The sequence below is a fragment of the Coregonus lavaretus genome (assembly GCF_964263955.1).
Source record: "Coregonus lavaretus genome assembly, contig: HAP1_SCAFFOLD_932, whole genome shotgun sequence".
Lineage (NCBI taxonomy): Eukaryota > Metazoa > Chordata > Actinopteri > Salmoniformes > Salmonidae > Coregonus > Coregonus lavaretus.
In genome coordinates this window covers 66,322-81,211 of record NW_028158935.1, presented here as the reverse complement: position 1 = coordinate 81,211, position 14,890 = coordinate 66,322, and the positions used below count along the sequence as shown (strand labels likewise).

At 42.6% G+C, this 14,890-nt stretch overlaps 1 protein-coding gene across 1 annotated transcript in view; it reads left to right on the top strand.

The window, feature by feature from the left end:
* cwc27 (CWC27 spliceosome associated cyclophilin) overlaps positions 1-14,383 on the top strand; it is a 51,594-nt gene extending 37,211 nt beyond the window's left edge. Inside the window, exons 12-14 of the mRNA XM_084197713.1 lie at positions 4,750-4,859; positions 5,110-5,222; positions 13,648-14,383. Coding sequence (XP_084053839.1) covers positions 4,750-4,859; positions 5,110-5,222; positions 13,648-13,810 — 386 coding nt within the window. The 3' untranslated portion in view covers positions 13,811-14,383. The remainder of the gene's footprint in view (positions 1-4,749; positions 4,860-5,109; positions 5,223-13,647) is intronic.
* The last annotated feature ends 507 nt before the right edge of the window (positions 14,384-14,890 follow it).

Below are 14,890 nucleotides of genomic sequence, written 5' to 3'. Positions count from 1 at the left end.
TATATTTGAATCATAGAGGTGGGTTTCTTTTTGGTTTAAACAGTAAACATTGTTTCATTGCGGTCAGTAGTACAAATGTGCATTGTCGCAGTGTACTAACCCTGGGAACCCAGTAACTGGAGGAATTGAATCAGGCCCCATATCTTATCTGCAAGCCAGATAAGCTTACTTGTCACGTTGCTACAGATGTAGGATCTTAATTTGAAACAGTTTGCTACAGCAGGAAAATAATCCTACAGCAACAGGAAATGTGAATTATTATGTGGATTATAATTAATGGACATTTTTGTAGGGGTTCAAAGTGGAATTTCAGAAGCCTTTTTAAACCTAAAATGCACTACAAGTAAAAAATGTATTGCGTTGCATGAAAGTTCCCCTGCAACAGGGTGATCAAATTTAAGATCCTACATCTGTATGTAAGCTAATTAACTAGTTAGCAATGATGCTATACTTGGGTAATAAGATAAGGTCATTTTGATGAATGGAAGATGTTGTCCAAGTTAGTTTGCCTAAGTGCTGTGGAGTGTCTTTTTTTCATTACATCTTGTACCAATAGTCCTTTTAGTCTTATATCCAACTTAGTACTGCAGATTTATTGTTTGCATACATTTATTTTTAAGAGCAGAACTTCTGTTGCCGAAACGGTTTACAAATTCAACATTCATGACATTACATTTTAAAAAAATACTAAAGACCAAAACATCTCTCAATAGAGTTTACAAATGTCAGTTTGTGCCGTTTCAGTAGAGGAAGTGTTTACATTTCCCCCCACAAATAAATTACAAAATAATACATCTACATGTTGGGAACTTAGAGGCTGACCGTATGTTTAGAAAACACTGTTGTATGAACTCAGTGAAATTAGACGTTTCAGAAAACAAATGAATGGGCTGCGTCTGAAATGGCACCCTGTTCCCTATGAGGTGACTACTTTAGAGCAGGGCCCATAGAGCTCTGCTCAAATTAGTTTACTATTTAGGAAATAGGGTGCCATTTCAGACACACCCATGCGGCAACTGCTTTAGAAGGAGTTGAGATTGTCTGGATGAATGTAGAGTTCAGCCTAGATGTCAGAATTTGAGAGAGGACACCGTGCACAGTACAGCCCGGCTTCACAGCACTTAAAAATTGTTTAGAGAGTGAACAAGCAACATTTTGTTTATGGATCGGTTTGGTCAGACTCATTACTCCCTGGTATAGCAGGCCTATACGATTTTCTGGCCATGTAATTCAGGCCTATGCTTGGCTATACAAACCAAGTAGTTGAAGGTAAAGTACAGTTAAAGTGTTATGATCTAAAGAAGAGCTAGTTTTTAAAAATCTCTCTGAAGGATAGGCCTCAACCTGTGATCATGGGTTCTAAATACCATTTCTCACATCCTCGAATGATGATCGCATGCCAAACATACCAGCCTCTCTGACAGTGGCCCAGTGTTCCAGCCAGCAGCGTTCATACAGTACTACGGCTATAAATGACAGGCCCAGACGCAGGAGGTCTGTCCGCGACACATTACGTTGTTTGTTTTGTCCCCTCTGTGTGTCCTGTCCTGTCGGGGTCTAGGGTCGTTACCCGCTAGTCAGAATAACCATGACTCCAGTAGCCAGGTGACTGAGCCTGGCTGGCTGTCGTCTCAGTCTGTGACATCAGAGGGGTGTTGTGGAAAGAAGTGTGCCACTAGAACGTGTAGGCTCTTTCCTCACTGTCTGCCCCCGCTGTGACATCACTGCCTGGGCGTCTGATCGCCGAGATTAAAAGAAGCACATTAACACCTCAAGGCACCAAACATCAACATACATGCAGGTCCCCAACACACACACCCTCTCTCTCTCTCTCACTCTGTTTTTCTGTGTGCTCTTTCTCACATGCACTCTTTCTCTCATCTCACCCTCTCCTCCCTCCCCCTTCCCCTCTCTCTCCCTCTCATTCATTAATTCATTCATTCATTCATTCATTCATTCATTCATTATCACAGTAGAGTACCATTCACACAGAAGATCTAGATCACAACATTTTGAAAAATCTGCAGTATTTTGTGTACTGCCTCCATTCACAGTCGCACTGCCTTACTCCACACCAATTTGCCTATTTGGCCTCATTCATACCGATCAAGGGAAGGCCAGCCGTGTTTATGCTTGCCTTGCACATCACCTCTCCAGTCAATAGCATAACAAGTCAGCAAAGCTTTTACATTATTTCATGTCAGAAACTGTGAATTTCCATAAATATGTCAAAGCAAACATGAACCATTGAAAGAACAAAGAAGTTAGTTTCTTTCTCTCTGTCCAATCTGCAGTTGTTACATCCATTTTTAGACTTACACATTTATGATATGTACCCATTTGATTTTGAGGAATATAAGTTAGTAATGCCTCATGAGCGTAGTTAACTTTTGATATCAAGGATGGTCAGTCCATGCAATCATTGCTTTGTCTATGAATCTATCCCCATTCCAGTATGAAAATGTATGCACTCACTAACTGTAAGTCGCTCTGGATAAGAGTGTCTACTAAATGACTTAAATGTAAATGTGAATTCCTCAACCTTTTACCGAAACGGGCAGGGAGAATGCTTTGTCATTGTTTCAACTGCAGATGGCCCACTGTAGCTTATAGAATGCGTTGGAAGATTCTCCTTCACACCCAAGGCCTGCATGTGGAATTTGACTTAGTATGGGAACAGTGTTGGAACACTTTGATTCGTGATCTATACCCCCCACTTCATTCACCCCACAAAGATGACAATTTCTTCTCAGGTCTTACCTGGTTCCAGTCAATTTATGTTAGGTTTCACCAATTATCTCACATATGGTCCCCCTCCCTCTGTTTCTGCTTAGCTCTCAGCACTGTCTCTCTTACCGTGCCTTTAAGCTAAGTGATCAATTACGATAAGGATTAGCATTAAGATAAGAAGCTGAATAGGTCAGTTATGGACAAGATATAGTGGAGGGTTAGTGTATCGCGACCTCTCTGCTCCACCTACACAAGGGTTTCATGCCTTATAGCACCATGTAGCCTTGGCCCTGTCAGTCAGTCAGAGATGAGAGAGGACTGGGGATGATGGTTGTCCTGACACAGATTGACTTGCTCTCGTCGCATATGAACCGGTCTCACAACTTGACCTGCTCTTTTCCCTTTCATGTTGTGATTTTTACTGTTAGTCATTAACATGTTCTGTGTGATTTGTTAGTCATGTCTTGGGTGTGGGAAATGTTCCTCAGGGTTTCCTAACCATCTCCATAATGTCTTTCTCTTTTAATTCAATTCAATTTAAGAACTTTATTGGCATGGGAAACGAATCTCTCTCCCTTTGACTCGCTCGCTCGCTCTTTCTCAAATCAAATCAAATGTGCTTTACTGGTATGGGAAACATTTGTTTACATTGGCAAAGCAAGTGAAATAAACAAAACTCAGAAGAAAGTAATTTAACAACAACAAAAAACTATTAGAAAGGAACAGTAAACATTGCACTCAATGTTTCTCTCTCTCTCCTCTCTCATATATTCTGTGTGAGTACTCTCTCCTGTCTTCCCATGGCCACTTGGCCAGCCAACAGGCTTTATCCCTTACCTGTCATCAGCTGATACCTTGAAAGAGCAGGGCCAGAACCTGCTTCACTAGAGACAGTACGCTCTGTCCTTAAGTTCATTTAGACTTCATCCAAATCTCAACTGACACTGTTTATGGATGCTTCGATGTTTATCTCTTTTAAGGGCACTACATTCAACAGAGTTTTGATGTTTATCTCTTTAAGGGCACTACATTCTACAGAGTTTTGATGTTTATGTCTTTAAGGGCACTACATTCTACAGAGTGTTGATGTTTATCTCTTTAAGGGCACTACATTCAACAGAGTTTTGATGTGTTGTATTCTGTATCCTCTCTTGGCAAAGTACCAAGGTTCATTTCAGTGTGCAGACAGATACTGAATTGAAGTAGTAAGTAGACCTGCTACTGTGCTTTGCAAGCATCGTTGTGCTTGAATAATACAAGGTTATATCCACTTATTTGAGCCACTTGTTTTTCTCATTGAAACCCTCCTTGCCCAGAGGTATACTTTCCCTTCGCAGTCTCCATCCAGTCTCAAGGCTGAAGTTGAAGAATTCAGCCTAGTTTTTCCTCCTTTCTTTTTCATTGGGAACATTTACAATATGTTGGATGTGGCTGGCTCTGGCTCTGGCGCGGCGCAGAGCAGAAAGAGAGGGGTTTCCTTGTTAAACTGGGAGCCCATCATTCATCCTGCTGGATCTGTTGGCCATGCAGCAGGCGCTGTAGTGGATAATTCCCTCAGATCACATCCATTCACTTTGTGTTTGTCACTGTGACCAGACGGGTTTCTGGCTGCGTCTGAAATCGCACCCTCTTCCCTATGTAGTGCACTACTTTTGATCAGGGCCCATAGGGCTTTGGTCAAAAGTAGTGCACTATATAGGGAATAAATAGGGTGCCATTTCAGACATACCTTCTGTCTTACTAATGATGAGGCAGAGCTTCAGATGATTTTTACATGTTGGTTGTTATTTCCTCTGCATTCTCTCCCGATTTAACTATTCTCCCAATTAACCAGGATACGCATGAATTAACTGTTTAATAACTAAATGTAGTAAGTTTCTGTAGAAGACAAGAAGCCAGACAGACAGCGGGGCTATGCCAGAGTATATCCAAGTTAACTAACTGACTATTAATTACTATGTTTTTAACTTCCTGTAGAGGAAAATAAGCCAGTGACTGCTAACTACTGTGTCCCTATAGAGGAAAAGAAGCCGGGTAGCGAGGCGGTGGCGGAATATCTGGAGGGCAAGAAGAAATATGAAGACCTGAAGAAACAGAAACTGAAGAAGGGATCCAGCAGAGAGGCACAGGTAACAGACAGGTGTCATTACTCAAAACTGAGCCATTCATATCCGGTGTCATTAACTCTCTACACTCAATCATTCAATGAGGTTAGTAGGAGCTTACTGTATATCAGGGTGTTGATTACGTTAATGATGATGTCTTTCAGTCAAATACATATAGATGACCTTGCACTGTCTATTTTCTTGATACGACCGGGGGTTGAGGTGAAAGATTTGTGTTAGTGACCCAATGATTTTTAACCTGATTGTCCCGTAGACGATGGCGCTGCTGGACCGTTTCAAGTCCAAGCTGTCTTCGGCCATCACTGAGACTTCCCAGGACCCTGAGGAGGACCCTGAGGAGCTGGCAGAGGACGACGACAAAGGATGGTACGTTGTGGTTACATTTTTTTATTGAACTTTTGTTTATCCCGATTTTAGTGCACTACTTTTGACGAGGGCCCATGCATCCTATTCCCTATATAGTGCACTGAATAGGGAGTAGGGTGCCATTGGGATGTAACCTACTACCAGTTCTAGTGGGCCAGCCAGAGCAGCCCATCCACCATCCATCCGCCCCCTGTCCTGTAACACATCTGTTATGTCTGTGTTAATGGCCAGTCATCACAACATAGGAACTGCTCCTTAATGACTTGACACACTGCTGAACTTTCTACAGTGAGTCAACACACTCTGACTGACTAACTGCTCTAGATTAGATAGATGTAGCGATGGTCTGGGTGCCAGCCTTCGCTTTGAGTTTCATTACTCTCAGAGAAACACAGACTGCCAGACAATTAAACAGGGGCATGTTGTTTCTCTCTCTTATTTAGATGTATTTTGTTTCCTCGTCATAGTAGGGGGGTGTGTGTGTGTGTGAGTTAAGCTGTGTTGTAAAGGCCATTCCCATTCCTGAGCACAGCGCTACACTAACAGTGGATAACAAAGGAGCGGGGTGAATAATGCCCTGTCAGCTGCGGGGCTGAGCTCTGCATCACCGTCACCGCTCAGTACAACAGGCAAATATTAGGTCTAGTGGCTCTCATTACGCACCACTTAATACTGCTACTACCTAAAACTAAAAACAGGACTGGGAAGTTATCAGTGTTGTGTCTCTACCTAGGCCTATAGCAGGACTGAAGGGTTTGTCATTCCTAATGTGTGTTTTCACACAACACAACCTTGGGTTGCCACTGTGTAAGAAACTTGCATATACATAGAAAACACACTTGGATTGTAAGTATGTGGTCCTCTGTAGCTCAGCTGGTAGAGCACGGCGCTTGTAACGCCAAGGTAGTGGGTTCGATCCCCGGGACCACTCATACACAAAAAAAAAATTTATGCACGCATGACTGTAAGTCGCTTTGGATAAAAGCGTCTGCTAAATGGCATATTATATTATTATATTATAAGTATAGGATGTATAGAGACGTTTCTGTACAGGATGAGGATATAGAATGTGATGTACACTACAGTGAGGAGGACACATGCTGTTCAGGACTGTAGTCTGTTGGCTCACACCACTCCTTCTGTCAGACAAATCCGATTCATATGGAATTCTCCCCCAGCCGGTCACATTTATGGCCTATTTCTGTTAGGTTTTTCAATTTGATGTTTCTCCTCTCTGCTGGTGTGTGTGAGAGAGAGCGAGAGGGGCCTTGTGGAGCTGGTGTTGCTGAAAGTTAAAACACCAATACTTCAGATATAACAATGTATTGAAGACCATGACGACAGCAGTGTGTTTGCATAGCCTGGTGTCTCTGCCCAGACAGAGCAACCATCAGAAAATCAGCTGTGACCATAGAAATAGAATGAATAGAACGGGCGTCCCCATTCAAGTCAATAATGGGTGGATTGGCGGCCATTGCAAGTCTACCCATAGGAGCAAAGCAGGAAGTGTACCCATCAATCTGTGCTGTGATTTGTTGAATCAATTCAACTGACATTACAAAAAATACTTTCCATTGCATGAGCCACATCAGTTAGCAGGGCTCTGGTCAAAGGTAGTGCACTATCTAGGGAATAGGGTGTAATTTGGACCGTAGTCCTAGTCTAGAACAACACCCCGCCAGCCAGTAGAGTAGATGTCTGTGCCACTCTGAGAGCGCTGGTACAGGAACTACAGCGTTATTACAGGTCAGACTAACCAAGTCAAGTCAGGGGACTATAAACTATTCCATCTGTGTCTGGGTCTACAAACTCTACTTTATAGATCGCTCTGCTAACACACACACCATTCTTATAACACACACACAGACACATACACAGGCTCGCAGACATAGATGTCAGTCTCTCCCTCTCTCAGAAGCCAGCCAGAGAGCCCCTCTCGCCCCACCTCTCCCTCTTTCCTCCCTCTTTTCAAAAAGTGAAAGAAAAACAAATAGTGGAAAGTCTTGTGGGGCTTCTGGGTAGAGAGTGGGTTTGATAAGCAGACTGTGGAGCTCTGAACGGTGGGAGGCCAGAGCCTGACACACACACACACACACACATACATACATACATACATACATACATACATACATACATACATACACTGTTTTTGAGTAAGTCTGGGCGATGAGGCTGTGTGCCTGTCATCACTGAGGCTGCTAGATAAATGATGGTAGTGGTTAGCCTAACCCTAACCCTGGCACAGCAGGAGTCCTGTCTGCCAGAGTAGAGCCATGACATCCTAGATGAGCTGTTACTACTACTACTGCCCAGTTCAGATGAACACAGGAGGGGGACTGCAGAGCACACGCACACGCACACGCATAACGCTTCAACGAAGCAGACTAAAAGGCAGACACACACACACACACAGAGAAAAGCCAGCTGACAGAAATACACTCGTACTTAGCTTCGCACACAAACTCAAGACGCACACTCAGACACACTCCATCCAACACACATACAAGGAGGACAAACATTTGAATATGATCTTAGTGGCTGATTAAAGGGGTTCTGACAGCATACAGCACAACTCATATGGCAATACCCCCCCCAAATTAAATAACTACCTGTAATACCCCCCTACTCCCCAAATTAAATAACTACCTGTAATACCCCCCTACTCCCCAAAATTAAATAACTACCTGTAATACCCCCCACCCCCCCAAATTAAATAACTACCTGTAATACCCCCCACCCCCCCCCCCCCAAATTAAATAACTACCTGTAATACCCCCCACCCCTCCCAAATTAAATAACTACCTGTAATACCCCCCTACCCCCCAAATTAAATAACTACCTGTAATACCCCCCTACCCCCCAAATTAAATAACTACATGTAATACCCCCCTACCCCACCAAATTAAATAACTACCTGTAATACCCCCTACCCCCTCCCCAAATTAAATAACTACCTGTAATACCCCCCACCCCCCCCCCAAATTAAATAACTACCTGTAATACCCCCACCCTCCCCAAATTAAATAACTACCTGTAATACCCCCCTACCCCCCAAATTAAATAACTACCTGTAATACCCCCCCACCCCCCAAATTAAATAACTACCTGTAATACCCCCCACCCACCCTCCCAAATAAAATAACTACCTGTTAAACCCCCCACCCTCCCCAAATGAAATAACTACCTGTAATACCCCCCACCCACCCTCCCAAATAAAATAACTATCTGTAATAGTAGTACATCACTGTATTAATGCAAACCGTCAGAGATTGGGGCCTGAAGCTCTTCGTCTGGTTTGATTTGGTTTCCATCTCTCGTCTTCTGTGAATTGGTGAGAGCATCTTCCCTTTTTATCTTGTTTTTAATTAACCCGGGGTTGCAGCTCGGTGACCCCTGGGTAACGCAAGGCCTTCATCAGAACCCTCCAAACAGGTGTGTCGTGTCACTGTCGGAGCATTATGCATGTGGTGCAAATCCCTCTGCGCTGGGTAGATGTGTCCGCCTGATGGACACCGGTGACCTGCCCCTCTCCGCTGTCTTTACCTGTCTTTTATTTTATTTTTTATTTCACCTTTATTTAACCAGGTAAACCAGTTGAGAACAAGTTCTCATTTACAACTGCGACCTGGCCAAGATAAAGCAAAGCAGTGCGATAAAAACAACAACACAGAGTTACATATGGGGTAAAACAAAACAAAGTCAAAAATACAACAGAAATACATATATATACAGTGTGTGCAAATGTAGCAAGTTATGGAGGTAAGGCAATAAATAGGCTATAGTGCAAAATAATTACAATTAGTATTAACACTGGAATGATAGATGTGCAAGAGATGATGTGCAAATAGAGATACTGGGGTACAAATGAGCAAAATAAATAACAATATAGGGATGAGGTAGTTGGGCGGGCTAATTTCAGATGGGCTGTGTACAGGTGCAGTGATCGGTAAGGTGCTCTGACAACTGATGCTTAAAGTTAGTGAGGGAGATAAGTGTCTCCCTGTGGAGTTCCTGCTCTCGCTCCCTTCTGTAGCTATACGCTATTAGATTGATGTTAACTGTTTTGACTGACAGGCTTGGCCTATTAGGTAACGCGTTGGAGTTTTTCGGTCAGTGTGTTCTAAGAGAGTCAGGTTGATAGAGGTGAAATCATTAAGAAAGTTGCTTTTTTAAACCAAACCGACGGTTTGACTGACAGATGTTATAAGATACGTGTTCTCCAGAAGAAGAAAGTGATGTTGGGTGGATGATGTGTGAGGCTAGGGGAAACTAGGCCACTGTGAGTGATTAGACGGACTGACTAAGCAGAGGAAAACAAAGCTTGATGAACGCGACAGCTAAATCTATGTCTGTGTTATTGCTGTGGTTTCATTCATCTTCCTGAAAGGTGGCTGGCTGTTGACCAAAGCAGGGACTGATTGGTTAAGACCTCTTTAAAAAAAAGAAAAAAAGAAGAAATTTCAGTCCCTTTGCTTCTCTTCCATTTCCTTTCCTCTCTAACCCTGTGATCTTCTCTATCTCAAGGCCATCAGACTGTTAAACAGCCATCACTAGCACATTAGAGGCACATTAGAGGCTGCTGCCTATAGACATAGACATTCCCTTTCCTCTCTAACCCTGTGATCTTCTCTCTAAAATCTGTGTATAAAAAGTCTATAGAAGTATTTCTGTAAGCGGTGTCAATTGAAAGAAACATCATGCACAACAACATACAATATTTGTTGGTCAGACGCTGCACTTGATGAATTTATGAAATTGTTGATAAAATGCCACCTGTTAAGAAACTGACTGTTAGAACTGTTAAGGCTCCATGGATTGATAAAGAATTGAACAACAGTATGGTTGAAAGAGATGGGGCAAAAGGAGTGGCTAGTAAGTCTGGCTGCACATCTGACTGGCTGACTTACTGCAAATTGAGAAATTGTGACAAAACGAAGAAGAAACTGTATTATGAAGCCAAGATCAATGATATAAAGAATGATGGAAAAAATTTAATGTGTGTCCATGTATGCAGATGATTCAACCATATAAGCATCAGCAACCACAGCTAATGAAACCCTTAACAAAGAGTTGCAGTCTGTTTTGGAATGGGTGGCCAGTAATAAACTGGTCCTGAACATCTCTAAAACTAAGAGCATTATATTTTGGTACAAATCATACCGTAAGTTCTAAACCTCAGCTGAATCTGGTAATGAATGGTGTGGCTGTTGAATAAGTTGAGGAGACTAAATTACTTGGGGAGAGGTCTGTCCGTAATAAAGGGATGATCTGCTTTTTTGACGCCACACTCCACAAAGTAAGATCTGCAGGCTCTAATTTGATCTTATCTTGATTATTGTCCAATCATATGGTCAAGTGCTGCAAAGATATACACTACCGTTCAAAAGTTTGGGGTCACTTAGAAATGTCCTTGTTTTCGAAAGATTTTTTTTTATTTTGTACATTAAAATAACATCCAATTGATCAGAAATACAGTGTAGACATTGTTAATGTTGTAAATGGCTATTGTAGCTGGAAACTGCAGATTTTTTATGGAATATCTACATAGGCGTACAGAGGCCCATTATCAGCAACCATCAGTCCTGTGTTCCAATGGCACGTTGTTCATTAGAAAACCCTTTTGCAATTATGTTAGTCCTGCTGAAAACTGTTGTGCTGATTAAAGAAGCAATAAAAATGCCTTCTTGAGACTAGTTGAGTATCTGAGCGTCAGCAATTGTGGGTTCGATTACAGGCTCAAAATGGCCAGAAACAAAGAACTTTCTTCTGAAACTCGTCAGTCTATTCTTGTTCTGAGAAATGAAGGCTATTCCATTCGAAAAATTGCCAAGAAACGGAAGATCTCGTACAACGCTGTGTACTACTCCCTTCACAGGACAGCGCAAACTGGCTCTAACCAGAATAGAAAGAGGAGTGGGAGGCCCTGGTGCACAACTGAGCAAGAGGACAAATACATTAGAGTGTCTAGTTTGAGAAAAAGACGCCTCACAGGTCCTCAACTGGCAGCTTCATCAAATAGTACCCACAACACCAATCTCAACGTCAACAGTGAAGAGGCGACTCCGGGATGCTGAACTTCTAGGCAGAGTTGCAAAGAAAAAGCCATATCTCAGACTGGCCAATAAAAAGAAAAGATTAAGATGGGCAAAAGAACACAGACACTGGACAGAGGAAGATTGGAAGAAAGTGTTATGGACAGACAAATCGAAGCTTGAGGTGTTCGGATCACAAAGACGAACATTTGTGAGACGCAGACCAAATGAAAAGATGCTGGAGTAGTGCTTGATGCCATCTGTCAAGCATGGTGGAGGCAATGTGATGGTCTGGGGGTGCTTTGGTGGTGGGAGATTTGTACAGGGTAAAATGGATCTTGACGAAGGAAGGCTATCATTCCATTTTGCAACGCCATGCCATACCCTGTGGACGGCGCTTGATTGGAGCCAATTTCCTCCTACAACAGGACAATGACCCAAAGCACAGCTCCAAACTATGCAATAACTATTTAGGGAAGAAGCAGTCAGCTGGTATTCTGTCTCTAATGGAGTGGCCAGCACAGTCACCGGATCTCAACCCTATTGAGCTGTTGTGGGAGCAGCTTGACCGTATGGTACGTAAGAAGTGCCCATCAAGCCAATCCAACTTGTGGCAGGTGCTTGAGGAAGCATGGGGTGAAATCTCTTCAGATTACCTCAACAAATTGACAACTAGAATGCCAAAGGTCTGCAAGGCTGTAATTGCTGCAAATTGAGGATTATTTGACAAAAGCAAAGTTTGAAGGACACAATTATTATTTATATTAGAAATCATTATTTCTAACCTTGTCAATGACTACATTTCCTATGCATTTTGCTATATTTCCTATTCAAACTCATTTCATGTATGTTTTCATGGAAAACGAGGAAATTTCTAAGTGACCCCAAACTTTTGAACGGTAGTGTACCTAGTTATGCTGCAGCTGGCCCAGAACAGAGCTGCACGTATTGCTCTTCATTGTAATCAGAAGGATAATATTAATACTATGTATGCCAGTCTCTCTTGGCTAAGAGTTGAGGAAAGACTGACTGCGTCACTTCTTGTTTTTATAAGAAACATCAATATGTTGGAAATTCCTAATTGTTTGCCTAGTCAATTTACACACAGCACTGACACACACACTTACGCCACCAGGGGTCTTTTCACAGTCCCCAGGTCCAGAACAAATTCAAGGAAATGTACAGTATTATACAGAGCCATGAGTGCATGGAACTCCCTTCCATCTCATATAGGGCAAGTGAACCGCAAACCTGGTTTCAAAAAACAAATAAGACAACGGCACAACGCCTCTCCCCCATGTGACCTACTTTTTCTGTGTATGTACAGTATGTGTAACTGATAGATGCACACACAAACTACATGTTAATGTTTTTAAATGTATGTAAATGGTAAAGTATTTTGTCTGTAATGTATTTTTCGTTATGTGTTGGACCCCAGGAAGACTAGCTGTCACCATTCGTGTCGGCTAATGGCATCTTAATAAATTACATCAAAATCTCCTCTTCCATTACCTTCTCTCTTCTCTGCTCCTCTCTAACCCTTTCCTCCTGTATTCTAATCTCTTTTCCTTTATTTACTAACCTCTGATCCTAAAGGATGGCAGTTCAGTTCCATCACGGCTGTCTGCTGTAAAGCTGGCTGTAAAGCTGGCTTCCTCAGATTCGGCCATTCTCCCTCTCTTTCTCTGCTGTGAAGGTGCTGCTTGCAGCCAGTCCCCAAAGGACAACAGGAAAGCCAATCATGCTTCCAAATGCATATCAGTCAACTTCCTTCTCTTGTTCCTATTCCTCTTCATCATCTACCCCCTCACCTTCCTCTTCATCCTCCTCCTGCTCCTCTTCCTCCCTAAGAGAACAGAACATTTCGACCCCATATTTTGTACGCGTTATTCTTGTTAAGCACACTTGTGTGATAAGCACACTGGTTACTGTGTTGCGCTGTGTAAAAGGTGTAGTCTATTCCTTTTCAGCAATACAGTGCCTTCTCTAACCACCATGGCTCCTTGATGACATAACACCTGCTTCAGAGGAATGCCATTGTTTCTTAATTGATGATGAAGGGACCGATGGAGAGAGGGAAAGTTCCATATCACTAGGGAAATCAAAGACGCATCCCTTTTTGTTGTGATTATTGATGTTTATTGTGGACATTGGTGCTTGGTTTGATTGAATCTGCCTTTTTCTAATGTCTGTAGGGAAAGTTAGAATGGTATGAGTCAGTAGAAACCTGGCCATGTTTTTGCAACTTTCACCATGTTGGATCTGTGTGTAAAGGTCTCAGTAAAACAGGGTGTAGTCTGTTGGTAGTAAGTCGTTAACCTACTGGTATGTGATTTGCTGAGCTGTTCTTTCAACCTCCTCTCTCTCTCTCTCTCTCTCTCTCTCTGATTTAGGATGGCCCATGTTCTCCAGTTTGATGAGCAAACCAGAAAAGTCAAGGATGCCAACATGCAGGATGAAGACACGTTTGAGATCTATGATCCACGCAACCCTGTCAACAAACGGCGGAGAGAGGAGAGCAAGAAGATCATGATGGAGAAGAAAGCCAAGAAGTAAGGGGTCAGGGGTCAGGCCTGGAGGTTAACCCCGGCCAAGTGACAGACCAGGCCTCACTCCTCTCTTCCACTCTAACCCACCACTTCAAAACAACTGTCTCTCCTTCCTGTTGAACTGAGTGAACTTTGAACCCTGGAATGCCATGAAGGACCAAAACAGCTGTTATTGAGAAGCTGTTGGCCTCCATTCACATCTGGACTGATGTAGCTAACACAGGGCTAACGTGACTCCAGCCCATCACGATAATCCCTGATAAAAGGGAAAATCACGTGACCTGACAGCTATAGCTAATGTAAAGCTCTCTGTCATCAAGACATAGAAGGATACTATCATTTTGAACTGGAATCTGAACCCACATTTCCAATAATGAATTTTTATCGTCCTACAGTAATGTATGTTTATGTTGTGATTGAGTGAGTATTGGAAAGGAAAGGTTGTGAAATGTTGAGAAATGACCAGGTACCCAGGTAAAGTAGTAAGGTTGATGGATGATGTTACAAGTCATTGATGTCAACATGTCTGATGAGCAATGTATTGAACATGTACTCATAATAAATGACCTTTCTCATAAGACGTAGATGCCTTTGATATTTGCAGCTGCATTTCTATTCCTCTCTGTGTTTGATTCCAGGAATCCTCCAACAGGGATTTCTGGTAATTTTAGGAAAGTTACAAGACTTTGCAGCCTTAACTACGGTGAGCAATGAGGGGAAAGGGAGGAGAGGCAGAAGCTGCTGCAGTAGTTTCCCCAAGACAATGACCTAAGGTCAGTTTAGCGTTGTTCCCCCTAATAGTTAAGATCAGTAATTGGAGAGGTAAGCTGATCCTGGATCTGTACCCAAGGCCAACTCTTCCTCAGATCTGATAAAACAATTGCTGAGTAGACAGAGACAGTCAGTGTTACTACATATGACTGGAATCATAAAAACAGCTCTCCAGCACAAGTTGTCAAAAGTGGTATTAAAGCTCTATTAAGTTCCTGACTCCGTCTTTATTTAAACCCCATATCTGCATCCCAAATGGCACCCTATTCCCTGTATAGTGCTCTACTTGTGACCAGGGACTATAGTGCATTACATG